This window comes from Salmo salar, chromosome 22, assembly GCF_965601325.2.
Source record: "Salmo salar chromosome 22, fSalSal1, whole genome shotgun sequence".
Classification (NCBI taxonomy): Eukaryota; Metazoa; Chordata; class Actinopteri; order Salmoniformes; family Salmonidae; genus Salmo; species Salmo salar.
In genome coordinates this window covers 23,659,125-23,678,965 of record NC_138312.1, presented here as the reverse complement: position 1 = coordinate 23,678,965, position 19,841 = coordinate 23,659,125, and the positions used below count along the sequence as shown (strand labels likewise).

The 19,841-nt window shown below is 42.3% G+C and overlaps 1 protein-coding gene across 8 annotated transcripts in view; it reads left to right on the top strand.

Moving 5' to 3' along the window:
* Positions 1-10,247, top strand: part of LOC106583010 (polyhomeotic-like protein 2) — a 47,744-nt gene extending 37,497 nt beyond the window's left edge. For 7 of the 8 annotated variants that reach the window (XM_014166737.3, XM_045705345.2, XM_014166734.3 and 4 more), the window contains exons 10-15: positions 6,758-6,963; positions 7,448-7,580; positions 7,719-7,839; positions 8,093-8,213; positions 8,317-8,623; positions 8,836-10,247. In XM_014166737.3, coding sequence (XP_014022212.3) covers positions 6,758-6,963; positions 7,448-7,580; positions 7,719-7,839; positions 8,093-8,213; positions 8,317-8,623; positions 8,836-8,990 — 1,043 coding nt within the window. In that variant the 3' untranslated portion in view covers positions 8,991-10,247. The remainder of the gene's footprint in view (positions 1-6,757; positions 6,964-7,447; positions 7,581-7,718; positions 7,840-8,092; positions 8,214-8,316; positions 8,624-8,835) is intronic. The other variant, XM_014166730.3, reaches the window with a different exon arrangement.
* The last annotated feature ends 9,594 nt before the right edge of the window (positions 10,248-19,841 follow it).

The window sequence follows — 19,841 nt, the reverse complement described above, 5'->3', positions numbered from 1 at the left end:
TCCAGTGTACAGTAATAGATGAAACAGGGAAGCCGCTAGGTAGTCGTTACTATGCTAGCACGCTGGAGACACAGCATTTAAAGTTAGCAGTCCGTCGTCCAGCAAAGGCCGGTTGAAGGCACAGCTGATGGAATTACGTCTGCGGACCAGTCGTGGTGGTACGGCGGGGCGCCGTGTCGACGAAGGGACCGGGCCAGATGGCGAAAGAGGTATTGTAGTTGTGGCAATTTCGTTGGCTAGCCGGGAAAAGCACCTGGCTCAGGGCTAGCTTCGGGGCTGTGTCACTCAGTGGCAGCAAGCTAGCTATGATGATCAATGATCCAGAGTTTACGGCAGGATTCTGGCATTGGAGTGGAGAAAAACAGTCCGAGGCTGGCAGGTATTATCCAGGCTAAAAAAATGGCTGGTGCCTGAGCAGAGGGTAAAGGCCGCTAGCAGTGGCTAACAATGACTAAATAGCTAGTAACTTAGCTAATTAGCTGGCTAACTTCTGATGAAAGTTTTGGCTATAGGGTCTAAAAACAATTGCGGATCTGTGTCACATTGAGTGAGTCGGGTTCCCGGAAGGTATATTTAATTTAAAAATGGAAAAAGAGATTGAAAAATAAATTGGAATATATACAAAAAGACAAAATACAAAAAGTAAACGAGAGGACAACAAACCACGTCTGCACTGCTACGCCATCTTGGATTATATGTATAATTATATGTATAATCGTGCAATAGCCAAAAAAAGTGTTACAAATCAAAATATATTTTAGATTGTTCAAAGTAGCCTTGATGACAGCTTTCCACACTCATATACTGTATGTTCCATGGGATAAATCCCAGTAATGTTTTGCACCAGAAAATCTACACATGTAACCGACCGCCTTGATTCGGTATTATGTAGCAAAATTAGAAATTGTGTTTTTTACATTGGCTAAAACCTACAAAATTGTATATCATACACTGTATTTGAGAAACAATGGGAAAGTAATTCTGCTTTGGAAGTTGTTAAACCTGTAACTTCACTTTTGAGAAAATGGCCTTTGAATGTTTTGGTACCTACTGGAGAGCTCTTCTTTTGTCATTCAGCATCGTTCACACCCTTTTAAGCTTTAGCCCCCACCAAGTCTCAGACCATTTTACTCAACCTAGTAGAGCTGGTTAACCTCTATGGGCTAGGTGGGACGTACCTACGTAACAGCCACTGGCAGCCTGTGGCGCGATTTTCAAAACGTTAAAAATCCTATTACTTCAATTTCTCAAACATATGACTATTTTACAGCTATTTAAAGACAAGACTCTCGTTAATCTAACCACACTGTCCGATTTCAAAAAGGCTTTACAGAGTACCAAGCCAGAAATAATCAGACACCCATTTTTCAAGCCAGCATATAATGTCACCAAAACCCAGAAGACAGCTAAATGCAGCACTCACCTTTGATGATCTTCATCAGATGACAACCCTAGGACATTATGTTATACAATACATGCATGTTTTGTTCAATCAAGTTCATATTCAAAAACCAGCTTTTTACATTAGCATGTGACGTTCAGAACTAGCATACCCCCCGCAAACTTCCGGGGAATTCGCTAACATTTTACTAAATTACTCACGATAAACGTTCACAAAAAGCATAACAATTATTTTAAGAATTATAGATACAGACCTCCTCTATGCACTCGATATGTCCGATTTTAAAATAGCTTTTGGTGAAAGCACATTTTGCAATATTCTAAGTACATAGCCCAGGCATCACGGGCTCGCTATTTAGACACCCGGCAAGTTTAGCACTCACCATAATCATATTTACTATTATAAAAGTTTGATTACCTTTTGTTGTCTTCGTCAGAATGCACACCCAGGACTGCTACTTCAATAACAAATGTTGGTTTGGTCCAAAATAATCCATCGTTATATCCGAATAGCGGCGTTTTGTTCGTGCGTTCCAGACACTATCCGAAATAGTAAAGAAGTGTCGCGCGCATGGCGCAATTCGTGACAATAAAATTCTAAATATTCCATTACCGTACTTCGAAGCATGTCAACCGCTGTTTAAAATCAATTTTTACGCCATTTTTCTCGTAGAAAAGCGATAATATTCCGACAGGGAATCTCCTTTTCGGCAAACAGAGGAAAAAATCCCAAAGGCGGGGGCGGTCGGGTCACGCGCATAAGCCCAGTGTCCCTTGATCGGCCACTTGAGAAAGGCGATAATGTGTTTCAGCCTGGGGCTGGAATGACGACATTCTGTTTTTTCCCGGGCTCTGAGCGCCTATGGACGACGTGGGAAGTGTCACGTTAGAGCAGAGATCCTTAGTAAATGATAGAGATGGAAAAGAAGTTCAAGAAATGGTCAGACAGGCCACTTCCTGTAAAGGAATCTCTCAGGTTTTGACCTGCCATTTGAGTTCTGTTATACTCACAGACACCATTCAAACAGTTTTAGAAAATTTAGGGTGTTTTCTATCCATATGTAATAAGTATATGCATATTCTAGTTACTGGGTAGGAGTGGTAACCAGATTAAATCGGGTATGTTTTTTATCCAGCCGTGTCAATACTGCCCCCTAGCCCTAACAGGTTAAATTGTTTTCATGTTATCTGGCGCGTCGGTGACTGTGCTTCTTGCAACAATTGAATTACGTTGTTTTTTTTTCGCCAACATTTACTGACACTGGTCATATTCAACGGATGTTGAGTGTTCGTAAATTCATCAGTTATTCTGTGCTGTGGCACACAAGATTGCTCTGAAGTCGAACGCACCGAAATGGTTAATTGCATAGTGGCAAGCTAGCTAAACAATGAACCATAATCCTAACTCATGATGTTACTACCCTGCATGAATCTGCAGGTAGTTAACCAACCAGGTTCAATGTTAGCTAGCTAACATTAAGCTATAACTGACAATGCAAATGGCTCTGAGATATGAATAATATCATACACGTAATGTTAGTTAGCGAGCCAGCCAGCTAACGTTAGCTAGCTAGCTAATAGTATACTAACTTGAAATGAAACCACTTTCTGTCAAAATTATAAACGTGTAATATCTGAATGTAGCTATCTAGACTATCTTACCCGTATATATCATGGATGGGTGCGTCTCCTGTTGGATGCCATGGTTGCCCTTAGTTTGAAGATGTAATCAGAAGACAGGTGTTTTCTCCATCTTCTTAGCTATCATACTCGAATTCCACTGATTTCAAAACTCGGTCCTCCATAAAGTGGAGAGCAACACTTATGCAGTTTTACTACGTGGTAAAACATTTTTTAAAGCTGTGTTATCCTTGCGGAACGCCTCACCAATATCCAATGGTATAGAGTGGCGCGAATTACAAATACCTCAAATGCAAAAACTTTTTTCAAACATATGACTATTTTACACCATTTTAACCTCTATGGGCTAGGTGGGACGCTTCAACAGCCAGTTGAATCCTGTGGCATGTTATTCAAATCCTTAGATATGCTATTACTTCAATTTTTCAAAAATATGACTATTTTACACCATTTTAAAGATAAGACTCTCGTTAATCTAACCACACTGTCCGATTTCAAAAAGGCTTTACAACGAAAGCAAAACATTAGATTATGTCAGCAGAGTACCGAGCCAGAAATAATCAGACACCCATTTTTCAAGCTAGCATATGTCACATAAACCCAAACCACAGCTAAATGTAGCACTAACCTTTGATGATCTTCATCAGATGACAACCCTAGGACATTATGTTATACAATACATGCATGTTTTGTTCAATCAAGTTCATATTTATATCAAAAAACAGCTTTTTACATTAGCATGTGGCTTGCATTCCCACCGAACACTGCCGGTGAATTTACTAAATTACTCACGATAAACGTTCACAAAAAGCATAACAATTCTTTTAAGAATTATAGATACAGAACTCCTCTATGCACTCGAAATGTCCGATTTTAAAATAGCTTTTCGGTGAAAGCACATTATGCAATATTCTCAGTAGATAGCCCGGCATCACAGGGCTAGCTATTTAGACACCCAGCAGGTTTAGCACTCATCAAAGTCAGATTTGCTATAAGAAAAATTGGATTACCTTTGCTGTTCTTCGTCAGAATGCACTCCCAGGGCTTCTACTTCAACAATCAATGTTGTTTTGGTTCCAAATAATCCATGGTTATATTCAAATACCTCCGTTTTGTTCGTGCGTTCAAGACACTATCCGAAGGGTGACGCGCCGGCGCGTTTCGTGACAAAAAAATTCCAAATATTCCATTACCGTACTTCGAAGCATGTCAAACGCTGTTTAAAATCAATTTTTATGCAATTTTTCGCGTAAAATAGCGATAATATTCCAACCGGGAGACGTTGTATCCGTTCAAACACTGAAATAAGAAAATGGAGTCATCACATGCACGCGTGCGCCAGTGTCATTGTTCTCAGAAGTAACACCAAAACCCCTACTGTTTTTCGCCCAGAGACTGCAGAGTTATCATTCAACGTTCTGGCGCCTTCTGAGCGCCAATGAAAGCCTTAGAAAATGTCACGTTACAGCAGAGATCCTGTATTTTCGATAAAGAGGCTACAGAAGGCCAAGAAATGGTCAGACAGGGCACTTCCCATATAGAATCTTCTCAGGTTTTGGCCTGCCATATGAGTTCTGTTATACTCACAGACACCATTCAAACAGTTTTAGAAACTTTAGGGTGTTTTCTATCCAAATCTACTAATTATATGCATATTCTAGTTTCTGGGCAGGAGTAATAACCAGATTAAATCGGGTACGTTTTTTATCCGGCCGTGAAAATACTGCCCCCTATCCCAAACAGGTTATACAAGACATACTGACCAGCTCAAATGGACAGACGCGTGCTATATGGCAGACCAATCCAAACTCGTCTCTCGGCATGTCCAGCCAGCCCACTCATTATCTCAGCCAATCATGCCTAGCGGGAAGGTTGCTGTCTTTTTCTGTGGCTAAACCAACTCGGCTTGTAATTGAACAATTTTATTCGTATATACAGATGGCATACACGTTTGTTATTAAGACACATGTAAGTTCACATGTTCGAAAAGGCATTTCTGCCCCAAAAACACATTTTGATGAAAAACATTTTTTTACATTCAAACGGCTCTCCTGTGATGTAGTGACACGCGATATACACCTAGTTTCCTGAAACGGGTCACATATGCCCTAATTTAGTAAGACATTTACACACAGTTGATAAATTATGCACCAGGTGGGGAGGCAGATCTCTTCTTAATGTTTGTCAGCTGTGCCCGTGGCTTTGGTCAGGGTGAGGAATCTTGTCTGGTTATCCCCAATGGAACCATTGAGGAGCAGTGGACACAGTGATCCTGTCAGGGAGAGTTAAATGTCAAATTTGTTATGGACAGAAATATTGTGCTTTTAAATTTTTTGTCAAATGGAAAATGTGTTTTATGATGGTAGTAGTCTTACGCTCTCACTCATTCAAAATGCTGAACATGCAGATCATATTAAGAGGTTTTATTTTTATTGCTACTGTTCTTGTAAAAGTGAAATATATGTAAAGCCACAAGGCTCTTTTTTTATGACTAGTGCTTGGGTGTGAATGCATAGTCGAGGTGCTCCGCTTGCCACTGAGGTTCAAAATAAACAGAGTCATCTTTGATGTCTAAAAATAGAGGCAGGCTTGCAGGACCTCTGGCTCTCTGCTTGGACCAGATTGCAACACATTCAGAGCCTACTGTGTGGTTGAACATAACCCAAAGTTGCAGAATATAGCCAACTGCTCCTGGTATTTATTATGCTTACTTAAACCATATTTTGTGCAGTATCCTGTAGTATGTTTCCTTATAAAGAGAATGAAGGTTTCTTTTGGTTTGCAATTGTGGAATGGTATGCTACATTGGGTCACAGGACCTGCATTTGTATAAAGACTAAGGAGCAGTTCCTGTGTGTCTATAGTTGCTCACATAGACTTGAGCCCTGTGAATTTGCAGGGCTGAGATTATTCACATGAGAAGAACCAGAAATGTGTCTGTCAACATAATTGAAGTGTTTTTATTTTCATGTGTCTAATTGTAATAGTATAAGCGCAGAGTACATGTCTATGGAGGAAAAAGAGAGGGCGGTACCTTATTGAATTATTTAATTATTATTCTGCTCTGCCCGCCTCTCACCATTGGTGCAGGGCTCGATCGAGCGAGTGTCTCTGTTCTGTATTGCGTGCTTTGTAGTACAGTTATCGCTTTAAAAGAGAGAGGCAGGCTATAGCGCGTGCTTGTGTATTGAATCGGAAAAAAGCACAAGTGAAGCGGCAGGAAGAATTTAGGTGAGCCAATTCTTATTTCCCTTTTGAAATGGAACAGTTGTTGAACTTTATCGGTACTTTTAAGGGTTTTAACATTGTTGCAAACAGCCACGGAAGCGTTTGTTGTTTTAATGCATAGGTTACTACTTCATTACGGTAGCCATAAGTATTTTTGCGGCGACCGGTCAAAAACGACTGTGCCGTTTTCATATTTTGATATCCTGATACGCATTAATTACTGATGTAAATGTATCTAGTAAGTTACATTACAAATGCTTGGTAATGGAAGTGGGCCCCTTACACATGATTTGGCAGGTGGATGATCGATATAATTATTTACATTAGTACTTGAATGACTAGAGAAGACAACAGTAGTACACACTGTGAAATAATATTTTAGCTCAGTTAGTGACATGAATACATTATAAAACATTGAGTACAAATGTGGGCCACATCATTGAATGATGCAATGCGTTATCTGCTCCTTTTAATTTGTAATTGGCAGGAGTCACTACTACCAACAGGGTGAATGCTGCACCTGGGACTCCACCTCCAGCCATGACCTCGGGAAATGAGAACGAGGCGCCCACTTTGACCGGGAGCATCCCACAGAATGGGGAGAACAAGCCACCCCAGGCTATCGTCAAGCCCCAGGTCCTCACCCACGTCATTGAGGGCTTTGTCATCCAGGAGGGAGCTGAACCCTTCCCTGTAAGTGCCCTCTCCCATGGTACTCCTTAGCAGCTAGGAGTAAACAACATGCCACTATCTCAAGAGTGATTTCCCACAGGGGCATATTCCTAATGGCAACAAACACAAACAATCATGCAACACTCTCTGTGCTAAGCAATGACAAAGGGCAATGTCTTACTATTGTTTACCTTGGTCATAAATTCTAATAGCCTTCTGTAGTCCAAAATGTTGTTCCATACAGAGATGTCTGTGAAAGAAGGCACACAGATGTTAAGGCCACAATTAAGTGTTATTTTTGAGAGAGGTGGGGCGCAAAATGTTGATACACACTTGAGTGACTGTGCCTATTTGACTTATCAATTAACAACTCCCTGTTTCCTAGTGGATGTTTGCTGCACAGGCTTTATTATTGCTTATGGACACAGCATTGTTAGTTTGCCATTGTATTGCTGTCATAGATTGGAAAGAGTGCCATTAAGCCATCACACGTTGTCTTCCCCAGATTGAGCGGTTGCCTGTGATGATGGACAGCCCAAAGAAGCTGCATGAGCAGCTCTCCTCTGACCCCGACAAGACTCCTGTTAGTAACCCCACCAACACCACAGACTCTGAGACAGAGGAGCTGACCCCTCAAGGTAAGGGAGGTCATGTATGGAGTGATTGAAGCCATCTTATTTGGCAAGCAACACAATTATGGACTTTCTAAGTGCTACAGCTTCATAACAATGTAAGAGATGTTGATCTTTCATGGAATTATTTTGATTTGCCCACAGAATTAAAAGACCAAGAGGATTCAGATTCTCCCAAACTGAGCTGTGAATTCTGTGGCTGGGTGGACTTTGCCTACAAATTCAAGGGGTCAAAACGGTTTTGTTCCATGGTGTGTGCAAAAAGGTAATTCACATTTGGGGTACCATTTCTAATCAATCAAATGTATTCATAAAGCCCTTTTTACAAAGAACAGATGTCACAGTGCTTATACAGAAACCCAGCCTACAACCCCAAACTGCAAGCAATGCAGATAGATGTAGAATGTTTAGATGCTTTCAGTGGGTTAAATTCCTCAGGGTCAGAGCTCCTCAGTAGTGTTGCTTTGAGATGTGGGATGGGAGTGGACATAACTATTATCCTTGTTGTTGTGGAACAGGTATAATGTTGGTTGCAGGAAGCGGATAGGCCTTTTCCATCCAGAAAGGAGCAAAACATCCAACCGCTGGCACAGAAGGTCACACAATAGCGGCCACCAGAGTATCGATTCTAAGAAGCAGGTAAGATCCTCTCCTACTTCTCCACTGACATCACAGCTCCCCTGTGAACTTTACATGCTCCCCTCAGTGACACCAGAGCTGACTCATGGGTTTTGTGTTTCAGAAGCTGTCCCCTATGCCTCAGCAGACACAGGGGGGTTCAGTGTCCTCCCCGCTTCCCTCCCAACCCAGCCAGGAAGAGTCCAGCCCCTGCTCTGACATGTCCAGCTATGAGGAGCCTCCGTCACCCCTGTCAGCAGCCAGCTCAGGGCCCCCGGCACCCCAGGTGGTGTCACTCCTGGCAGGGAGAGGCTCGGACCAGGAGTCCCCCCGGAGCCGAGAGCTGCCTCTCCTCACTCAGCACTTCCTGCCCAACGACCCCACCAAGTGGAATGTGGAGGAAGTATACGAGTTCATTCGCTCCCTTCCAGGTAAGTCTCATAAATAGAGTATTCAGCTTAGGCCAACACCATAACTATATTCTTCTGTAGGCATGAAGATGTGATGATAGTAAGCTTATTTCCCCTCTGGGGATCAATAACGTGTATTAATTCCTCAGTGGATTGTCTTATGTAGACAGTGTTCATGCTTGTCTTTGACGTTAGATAATTTATTTAATGGGTTCGCTGTGGCTTGTTCCTAGGCTGCCAGGAGATAGCAGATGAGTTCCGCTCTCAGGAGATAGACGGGCAGGCCATGCTCCTACTGAAAGAGGACCACCTTATGAGTGCCATGAACATTAAACTGGGACCTGCACTTAAGATCTACGCAAGCATCAACATGCTCAAAGACTCTTAGCCATGATGGGTTGATATGGTGCTGATGTGTGTGCATTTGTGTGTATGTCTGTGTGCGTGTTAGTCTGTGTTTGGTGGGAAGGAGTCATACTCTGGGACAAGATTAAACATGTCGCCATCGCACTGATGACTACCTTACCTCTGCACTACCGTCTTTCATCCCACCTTTGGATTGGCTCTTTCATGGTACATTTATCCATGGCCTGCAGATAGGTGAACAACTGGTCATTCCCTTGGTTGTCAAAGAGAAGTTTCCAGGGAAATACTTTAATGGACTGACTGCGTTAGAGTAATGGCACAAATAGTGCTAAAAGCACTGCAAGGATATATTTGAGCTTGTAGGAAAAGATGTGAAAATGTGGGTATATCTGAATTTCTTCTGAAGTATAATTGTGATTTTAATTATCATTGACCGCATACGTGGTATGTTTTATATTGGTGCTGATCTGATGTTATTGACAGCCATACGTGTACAGTATGTTTGTCAGGGAACAAATGAAAGCCAGTCACCAGTTTGAGTCTTATACAACAGATGCTTAGCTCCATTTCATAATGATCAGCAACTATACACATACACTGCATGGCATTTCACTGTGCTCAGAGCAGTTACCGCTGTTACTTTGTGACATTGATACTTTCCCTGTACATTTTACAGGCTTAGAGAGACAATCTTTCCAAATGTGATTTACCAAGATGCCATGCCTTTATTTATTCCTGGGTCATATTTCACATGCTGTGAGGTCTTCTATGACTGTAGGCTTGACCCGTGCTATCTATGGGTTGACCACAAGGCTGAAAAGATGCATAACTCGATGAACTCACTGTGGATGTTCACCATCATACCTCTTTTATTCCACTAACACTTAAAATGATTGGTTCTCTTCTCCATAGTTTAATACAACCAAAATTACTTGATTGGGTCTGAAATTCAAACATTTAGTTTGGTGAGTTGTCAAGATCTGTATGAGTCTAAAGCTACCTGTAAGGAATTACATGCTTGTATTTGCTTTTAAGTTATCCATAATGTTTTATATAAAAATTGTTAAGTATTTTGAAATATGCAAATATGTAAATATCATGGCTTGGGGAAGGTGTATTTTTAGTGTTTTTATAAAAAAAATATTGTATGCTTGTCATGTGATGAATGGTCAATTGTGTTTTTAATTGTTTGAGATGATGCTTTGTCAAATGCCTGTATTTATCGAAGTACTGAATTTGTTACGCAACATTTTTCAATGATAAATCTGCAACATAGTCAGTTGTATGTTTTTATTTTTGTGTTAAAATCTATATTTGCTTGAGTTTGATATTATGGCATGTTCAGTACAGTAGCAAGACCAGTAGCTTCACTGATCGCACACAGTCCTTTGGGTGGATTGCAGTTGTCTCCAGAACCCCTGAAAGATCCTCCTCCTTCCTTCCTGCTGAATTGTATCATTATTACATGGGGCATGTATTAGTGTAAGTACATATTTATCTGGATTATTTTTGTCACAAATGTAGCCTGCCCTCTAGTGGTGCTTAAAGGGTAGTGCTTGTACAACAATTGAAGTACAGTGGGTTTGAATATTGAGTAGGTTGGTGTATTGAATAAGTTAATAGTGGCTGCTTTCAAGTCTTTCGATTATAATATATGCGATTGAATAGTTGGGATATGTGGCAGACAAATGTCACCATTCAGTGCGCAGGAAGAATTTATCAGTGATTTGGGGATATTTTAGTCCCTAGTGTTATGATTGGCCAATCCTTTCCTATCACTCAAAGTAAAATGTGGTCTGGGGTATTGCTTTTAGGCTTACCCAGATGTCAATCACTTCTAAACTCAGCAAAAAAATAAACTTTTTCAGGACCCTGTCTTTCAAAGATAATTCGTAAAAATCCAAATAACTTCACAGATCTTCATTGTAAAGGGTTTAAACACTGTTTCCCATGCTTGTTCAATGAACCATAAACAATTAATGAACATGCACCTGTGGAACGGTCGTTAAGACACTAACAGATTACAGACGGTAGGCAATTAAGGTCACAGTTATGAAAATGTAGGACACTAAAGAGGCCTTTCTACTGACTCTGAAAAACACCAAAAGAAATATGCCCAGGGTCCCTGCTCATCTGCGTGAACGTGCCTTATGCATGCTGCAAGGAGGCATGAGGACTGCAGATGTGGCCAGGGCAAGAAATTGCAATGTCCATACTGAGACGCCGAAGACAGCGCTACAGGGAGACAGGACGGACAGCTGATCGTCCTCGCAGTGGCAGATTACGTGTAACAACACCTGCACAGGATCGGTACATCCGAACATCACACCTGCGAGATGGGTACAGGATGGCAACAACTGCCTGAGTTACACCAGGAACGCACAATCCCTCCATCAGTGCTCAGACTGTCCGCAATAGGCTGAGAGAGGCTGGACTGAGGGCTTGTAGGCCTGTGTACGGCAGGTCCTCACCAGACATCACCGGCAACAACGTCGCCTATGGGTTCCGTCGCTGGACCAGACAGGACTGGCAAAAAGTGCTCTTCACTGACAAGTCGTGGTTTTGGCTCAACGGGTGATGGTCGGATTCACGTTTATCGACGAAGGAATGAGTGTTACACCGAGGCCTGTACTCTGGAGCGGGATCGATTTGGAGGTGGAGGGTCCGTCACAGTCTGGGGCGGTGTGTCACAGCATCATTGGACTGAGCTTGTTGTCATTGCAGGCAATCTCAATGCTGTGCGTTACAGGGAAGACATCCTCCTCCCTCATGTGGTAGGTACCCTTCTTGCAGGCTCATCCTGACATGACCCTCCAGCATGACAATGCCACCAGCCATACAGCTCGTTCTGTGTGTGATTTCCTGCAAGACAGCAATGTCAGTGTTGTGCCATGGCCAGCGAAGAGCCCTGGGTCTCAATCCCATTGAGCACGTCTGGGACCTGTTGGATAGGAGGGTGAGGACTAGGGCCGTTCCCACCAGAAATGTCCGGGAACTTGCATGTGCTTTGGTGGAAGAGTGGAGTTACCCCCCCCCCCCCCCCCCCCCCTTTGTTCAGGGACACATTATTCAATTTCTGTTAGTCACATGTCTGTGGAACTTGTTCAGTTTATGTGTCAGTTGTTGAATCTTGTTGTTCATACAAATATTTACACATGTTAAATTTGCTGAAAATTAACGCAGTTGAGAGGACGTTTTCTTTTTTTTGCTGAGTTTACTTGCCATGGTACGATCACACCGTAGACATTCAAACCAGGTTTCACACCTGTCTGGTGTGCATTAACAAATTAAAAAACGGACTCAATAAGGACATTTCCGCTTTGTTTATTCCCTGGTAATATTATACATAAAGACGAACTTTGTACCATTCCTAATTGTAAAAAATTGCTGTAGGCTCGCACAGTCTCGAGGCTGAACTGGAAGAGCACACACACGCCCCTCTGTTATGTGTCAAACATTGAGCGTGAAACCAGAACATAAAACGTTAGGGCAATTTTGGTTATGTTGAATTGATAATTGTTACTTATTTCAAATATGTATGCACAGCGTATAGATTTGTAGTATGATTACTACATATATAACCTTTATGAATAAAGGGTCTCCCGCACTTGCAATGGTTTGGTCCGATTTTAAACGTTGTTGCGCTGATGATACCGCTCAGTGTTTGAGATCAATTGACACCCTTTACCATGGCTCATTGAGATTTATTTATATACCATTTATTTATATGTATTTATAAACCGCAAAACCTTTACGCACCACTGCACTTTATATACCATGGTTGGCTGATCTTCTCTAGTCACTCGTATGCTCAGTCACTGGTATACTTTTATTTACAAAGCCATTTTGGGTTTACTATCATTTTATTTGGGCATTTTTATTGTTCAGAAATGTGTTCGGTACTCTCTTCGTTCGCAGGACTTTATCCTGCTAAATTTCCGAACTGAATTTGGTAAAAGGGCTTTTATGTACTCTGCGCCATCGCCTTGGAACGCCTTACAAAATACTTCTGGAAGAACTTGTCCTGATTGGTGTTTTTAAATTACTGATGAAGGATTTTGAGGCTGATTCCCTGACCTGTCAGTGTTTTTAATTTGCTGTTTTATGATTTTGTTATACTCTTGTGAATTCTATGGTTTTTACTAGATTCCTTGTAGTTTTTCATGTTGTCTGTCTGTAATTGTGTAATGACTTGGTGCTGCCTATCTTGGCCAGGATGCTCTTGAAAAAGAGATTTCAAATCTCAATGAGCCCTTCCTTGTTATTAAATAAAGGTTAAATAAAAATAAAGTAAATACACATCCCTGATACATTCATGTGCTACACTGTTGCATTTTATCCTGTGTGTATAATTTACAACTTTACTCTGATTTACAAATGTTATCTGAAGACTCAACAAAGGTGCTGGTAAGTGAGTTTGGTTCTCGAAATAGTTTAATAAACTAACCAAAATGCAGTATGACATTATACCCCATTTTGTTGATGGTGAATATACATTCCAGACAAAAGTGAGAGTATGAGACAATAATGACTTTATTTTTATTGGTCTAGTCATGCAGAATGCAAACCCAATCATGGACAGGGGAGGCAACATGCTGTGATGTGCCTTGTCTCCCCAACAGGTATACACTCATCATTTTCCTATCATTGGTAACCTATAGATTCATATTATGTAATTTTGTTGGTATTCATAGTGTAATATGTTTACTTCTCTCTCTATGTGTGTCCATGCTCCAGGAGACCCTCCCAAACCATCACTCTGATATACACTGCTCAAAAAAATAAAGGGAACACTTAAACAACACAATGTAACTCCAAGTCAATCACACTTCTGTGAAATCAAACTGTCCACTTAGGAAGCAACACTGATTGACAATACATTTCACATGCTGTTGTGCAAATGGAATAGACAACAGGTGGAAATTATAGACAATTAGCAAGACACCCCCAATAAAGGAGTGGTTCTGCAGGTGGGGACCACAGACCACTTGTCAGTTCCTATGCTTCCTGGCTGATGTTTTGGTCACTTTTGAATGCTGGCGGTGCTTTCACTCTAGTGGTAGCATGAGACGGAGTCTACAACCCACACAAGTGGCTCAGGTAGTGCAGCTCATCCAGGATGGCACATCAATGCGAGCTGTGGCAAGAAGGTTTGCTGTGTCTGTCAGCGTAGTGTCCAGAGCATGGAGGCGCTACCAGGAGAAAGGCCAGTACATCAGGAGACGTGGAGGAGGTCGTAGGAGGGCAACAACCCAGCAGCAGGACCGCTACCTCCACCTTTGTGCAAGGAGGAGCAGGAGGAGCACTCCCAGAGCCCTGCAAAATGACCTCCAGCAGGCCACAAATGTGCATGTGTCTGCTCAAACGGTCAGAAACAGACTCCATGGGGTGGTATGAGGGCCCGACGTCCACAGGTGGGGGTTGTGCTTACAGCCCAACACTGTGCAGGACATTTGGCATTTGCCAGAGAACACCAAAATTGTCAAATTCGCCACTGGTGCCCTGTGCTCTTCACAGATGAAAGCAGGTTCACACTGAGCACGTGACAGACGTGACAGAGTCTGGAGACGCCGTGGAGAACGTTCTGCTGCCTGCAACATCCTCCAGCATGACCGGTTTGGCGGTGGGTCAGTCATGGTGTGGGGTGGCATTTCTTTGGGGGGCCGCACAGCCCTCCATGTGCTCGCCAGAGGTAGCCAGACTGCCATTAGGTACCGAGATGAGATCCTCAGACCCCTTGTGAGACCATATGCTGGTGCGGTTGGCCCTGGGTTCCTCCTAATGCAAGACAATGCTAGACCTCATGTGGCTGGAGTGTGTCAGCAGTTCCTGCAAGAGGAAGGCATTGATACTATGGACTGGCCCGCCCGTTCCTCAGACCTGAATCCAATTGAGCACATCTGGGACATCATGTCTCGCTCCATCCACCAACGCCACGTTGCACCACAGACTGTCCAGGAGTTGGCGGATGCTTTAGTCCAGGTCTGGGAGGAGATCCCTCATCCGCCACCTCATCAGGAGCATGCCCAGGCGTTGTAGGGAGGTCATACAGGCACGTGGAGGCCACACACACTACTGAGCCTCATTTTGACTTGTTTTAAGGACATTACATCAAAGTTGGATCAGCCTGTAGTGTGGTTTTCCACTTAAATTTTGAGTGTGACTCCAAATCCAGACCTCCATGGGTTGATAAATTGGATTTCCATTGATTATTTTTGTGTGATTTTGTTGTCAGCACATTCAACTATGTAAAGAAAAAAGTATTTAATAAGATTATTTCTTTCATTCAGATCTAGGATGTGTTGTTTAAGTGTTCCCTTTATTTTTTTGAGCAGTATATACATTTTTTTAATTTAACCTTGACATTTTTACTTTGTCAGCTTGGAGATTCAACCCAGCTACTTTTCAGTTACTGGCCCAACACTCTAACCACTAGGCTACCTGATGGATTTGGAGAATTGTGTTTCCAATCTCAACCTTGCACATGAGATAGTGATCAACAGAGACTTCGTCTTCAGAGAGAACAGCCCACCCAAAGACCGGTAAGAAGTCAAGCTATGAAACATACAATTCCTGTGTAAATAAATATTTCAGTCACTTTGAAGTCACAGATTTTTTTTTCATTTCCTTTTAGCTTGGAAGGGAGAGTGACTGACATAATCCCAGAAAGCACAGTGAACTGTCTTCGTGAGCAGCTTTCGTGCAGCCCTCCAGACTATACCCATGTAGTCATTCTGCTTCAAGAAGTGAAAACTGTAAGTATGGTCATGTACCCTCCTCCTCAGTTTCTCAGCATTGACAGTGAAAAAGTAGCAACAACTAGATGTTAATTTAAGTGACCCACTGTGTGGTTGTCCCCTGTGTGGTCAGACCGTGCTGTCCCTGCTCCTGCCAGGCCATGTGCGTCTGAGGGCTCAAGTTGAGGAGGTTCTGGACCTGGATCTGATCCAGCAGCAGGCAGATCATGGGGCCCTGGTCCTGCAAAGACTGTCAGGCTACATCATCAATACCATGGCCTCCCTGTGTGCCCCTAAAAGAGACCCAGAGATCAGGACTTATCGGACCCAGTGGAGCTCCTCAGGTGAGGGGCAGACTCAATGAACTCATTTTATGGTTAAAAAAAAGTTTATATGTATCATATCAGATATTGAAATGTAACCAAGTTACCTTGTGAAACCCCACATAAACGGTAAAAAATAGTTATAGTAGCTCATGTTCAAATTTCTCCTCTCCCTCCACAGACAGTTCTGATGGACAGAGCCCGCTTGGAGGCGCTGGAACAGAGACTGAGCCCGCTAGTTCTTGAGGCATCAGTTCTGCTGTTGACCAGCACACAGCGTGGGGACGCTGTTTTTTCTTCGTAGGGCTTTGTAGGTAAACTCAAGATAAGATAATGCTTCAGCATTCTAGAGTAACTACTGCATGAGTACTGTGTTTATCCAGTGATATATGGAGGTCAATATAATCTTTATTGATAGAATTATAAGTCCCATACAGTTGTACAGTTTAGGAAGATATGTAAGTCAGATGGGCGATGCAGCAGGCTGATTTCTCTCTTTGCGTCCCACACATACTGTAGTAGAGAGAGTACAGGGCTACCTCCAGGCCATGCTGGATAGAGGCCCCACTGAAAGGAGTCGACCCATGTCCCCTGATCTGAGGCTGCTAAGCTAGCAGAGCTGGGAATGGCCTTTGGGCGAATGGTCCATATTAACTGCACAGTCTTTGGACCCTTTTACGCCCCCATCCTTAGGAAACTGCTGTTCCCACTGGGAGAGGCCGAGATAGTCTCCCCCCCACCCCCAACACCTTGGTCACCTGCATACGCTGCCATTCAACATTTACAGAATGAAGAGTGTATACTGTTTATTTAGAATTGAGAAGGATGTAAATACATTAGCTAAGTTTGTTAAACAAAAACATATGACAGGCCATGAGATAGTGGAATATATAGACAGTACCAGTCAAAAGTTTATTATTCTACAATGTAGGAAATAGGGGAAATAAAGAAAAACCCTTGATTGAGTAGGTGTTCTAAAACTTTTGACCGGTAGTGTATTTCCCTCAAGACATACCGTATGTAATATATAAACATTTCAAATTCCATGTCTTCAACACTGTTTACAGGTTTGGCAACCCTAATAATAATTTTACTCATATCTAGAGTTTGCATGTATGTCAGCTACTGTCTGTACATTAGCTGGAGAATTTTGAGTGGATGTAGGATTGAGTTGCTTCTGAGCATGTTTGATTGGTATGTACTCTAACTTAAAGCACCTACCAAAGATATGTATATCCACTTTTGAAAATGTTAAATACATTTGTATTTTTTTAACTGTACATTACATCATTTGTTGGGGTATTGTTGAGTGAAATTTCCCCAAAAGGTTCATATTTTTAATACATTCTACCCAAGTATGATACTCCTCAAAATGTTATCATAGATACGAAAATAGATTTTGTTCCATTTATCGGATCATCAAGAACTTCAAGGAGAGCGGTTCAAATGTTGTGAAGAAGGCTTCAGGGCGCCCAAGAAAGTCCAGCAAGCGCCAGGACCGTCTCTTAAAGTTGATTCAGCTGCGGGATCGGGGCACCACCAGTACAAAGCTTACTCAGTAATGGCAGCAGGCAGGTGTGAGTGCATCTGCACGCACAGTGAGGCGAAGACTTTTGGAGGATGGCCTGGTATCAAGAAGGGCAGCAAAGAAGCCACTTCTCTCCAGGAAAAACATCAGGGACAGACTGATATTCTGCCAAAGGTACAGGGATTGGACTGCTGAGGACTGGGGTAAAGTCATTTTCTCTGATGAATCCCCTTTCTGATTGTTTGGGGCATCCGGAAAAAAGCTTGTCCAGAGAAGACAAGGTGAGCGCTACCATCAGTCCTGTGTCATGCCAACAGTAAAGCATCCTGAGACCATTCATGTGTGGAGTTTCTTCTCAGCCAAGGGAGTGGGCTCTCACAATTTTACCTAAGAACACAGCCATGAATAAAGAATGGTACCAACACATCCTCCGAGAGCAACTTCTCCCAACCATCCAGGAACAGTTTGGTGACGAACAATAATTTTTCCAGCATGATGGAGCACCTTGCCATAAGACAAAAGTGATAACTAAGTGGCTCAGGGAACAAAACATTGCTATTTTGGGTCCATGGCCAGGAAACTCCCCAGACCTTAATCCCATTGAGAACTTGTGGTCAAACCTCAAGAGGCAGGTGGACAAACAAAAACCCACAAATTCTGATGAACTCCAAGCATTGATTATGCAAGAATGGGCTGTCATCAGTCAGGATGTGGTCCAGAAGTTAATTGAAAGCATGCCAGGGCGGATTGCGGAGGTCTTGAAAAAGAAGGGTCAACACTGCAAATATTGACTCTTTGCATCAACTTAATGTAGTTGTCAATAAAAGCCTTTGACACTTATGAAATGCTTGTAATTATACTTCAGTATTCTATTGTAACATTTGACAAAAATATCTAAAGACACTGAAGCAGCAAACTTTGTGGAAATTAATATTTGTGTCATTCTCAAAACCTTTGGCCACGACTGTACAGTTAAAGTCAGAAATTGACATACACCTTAGCCAAATACATTTAAACTCAGTTTTTCACAATTCCTGACATCTAATCCTAGTAAAAGTTCCGGTCTTAGGTCAGTTAGGATCACCACTTTATTTTAAGAATGTGAAATGTCAGAATAATAATTTATTTCATATTTTATTTCTTTAATCGCTTTCCCAGTGGGTCAGAAGTTTACATACACTTAATTAGTATTTGGTAGCATTGCATTTAAATTGTTTAACTTGGGTCAAACATTTCGGGTAGCCTTCCACAAGCTCTCCACAATAAGTTGGGGGAATTTTGGCCCATTCCTCCTGACAGAGCTGGTGTAACTGAGTCAGGTTTGTAGGCCTCCTTGCCCGCACACGCTTTTTCTGTTCTGCCCACAAATTTTCTATAGGATTGAGATCAGGGTTTTGTGATGGCCACTCCAATATACCTTGACTTTGTTGTCCTTAAGTCATTTTGCCACAACTTTGGAAGTATGCTTGGAGTCATTGTCCATTTGGAAGACCCATTTGCGACCAAGCTTTAACTTCCTGACTGATGTCTTGAGATGTTGCTTCAATATATCCACATAATTATCCTGCCGCATGATGCCATCTATTTTGTGAAGTGCACCAGTCCCTCCTGCAGCAAAGCACCCCCACAATATGATGCTGCCACCCCCATTCTTCACGGTTGGGATGGTGTTCTTTGGCTTGCAAGCATCCTCCTTTTTCCTCCAAACATAACGATGGTCATTATGGCCAAACAGTTCTATTTTTGTTTCATCAGACCAGAGGACATTTCTCCAAAAAGTACGATCTTTGTCCCCATGTGCAGTTGGAAAGCGTAGTCTGGCTTTTTATGGTGGTTTTGGAGCAGTGGCTTCTTCCTTGCTGAGCGGCCTTTCAGGATATGTTTATTTATAGGACTCGTTTTACTGTGGATATAGATACTTTTGTATCTGTTTCCTCCAGCATCTTCACAAGGTCCTTTGCTGTTGTTCTGGGATTGATTTGCACTTTTCGCACCAAAGAACATTCATCTCAGAACGCGTCTCCTTCCTGAGCGGTATGACAGCTGCGTGGTCCCATGATGTTTATACTTGCGTACTATTATTTGTACAGATGAACGTGGTACCTTCAGGCGTTTGGAAGTTGCTCTACAATGTTTTTTCTGAGGTCTTGGCTGATTTCTTTTGAATTTCCCATGATGTCAAGCAAAGAGGCACTGAGTTTCAAGGTAGGCCTTGAAATACATCCACTGGTACACCTCCATTTGACTCAAATGTTTTTTTATTTTTTTATTTCACCTTTATTTAA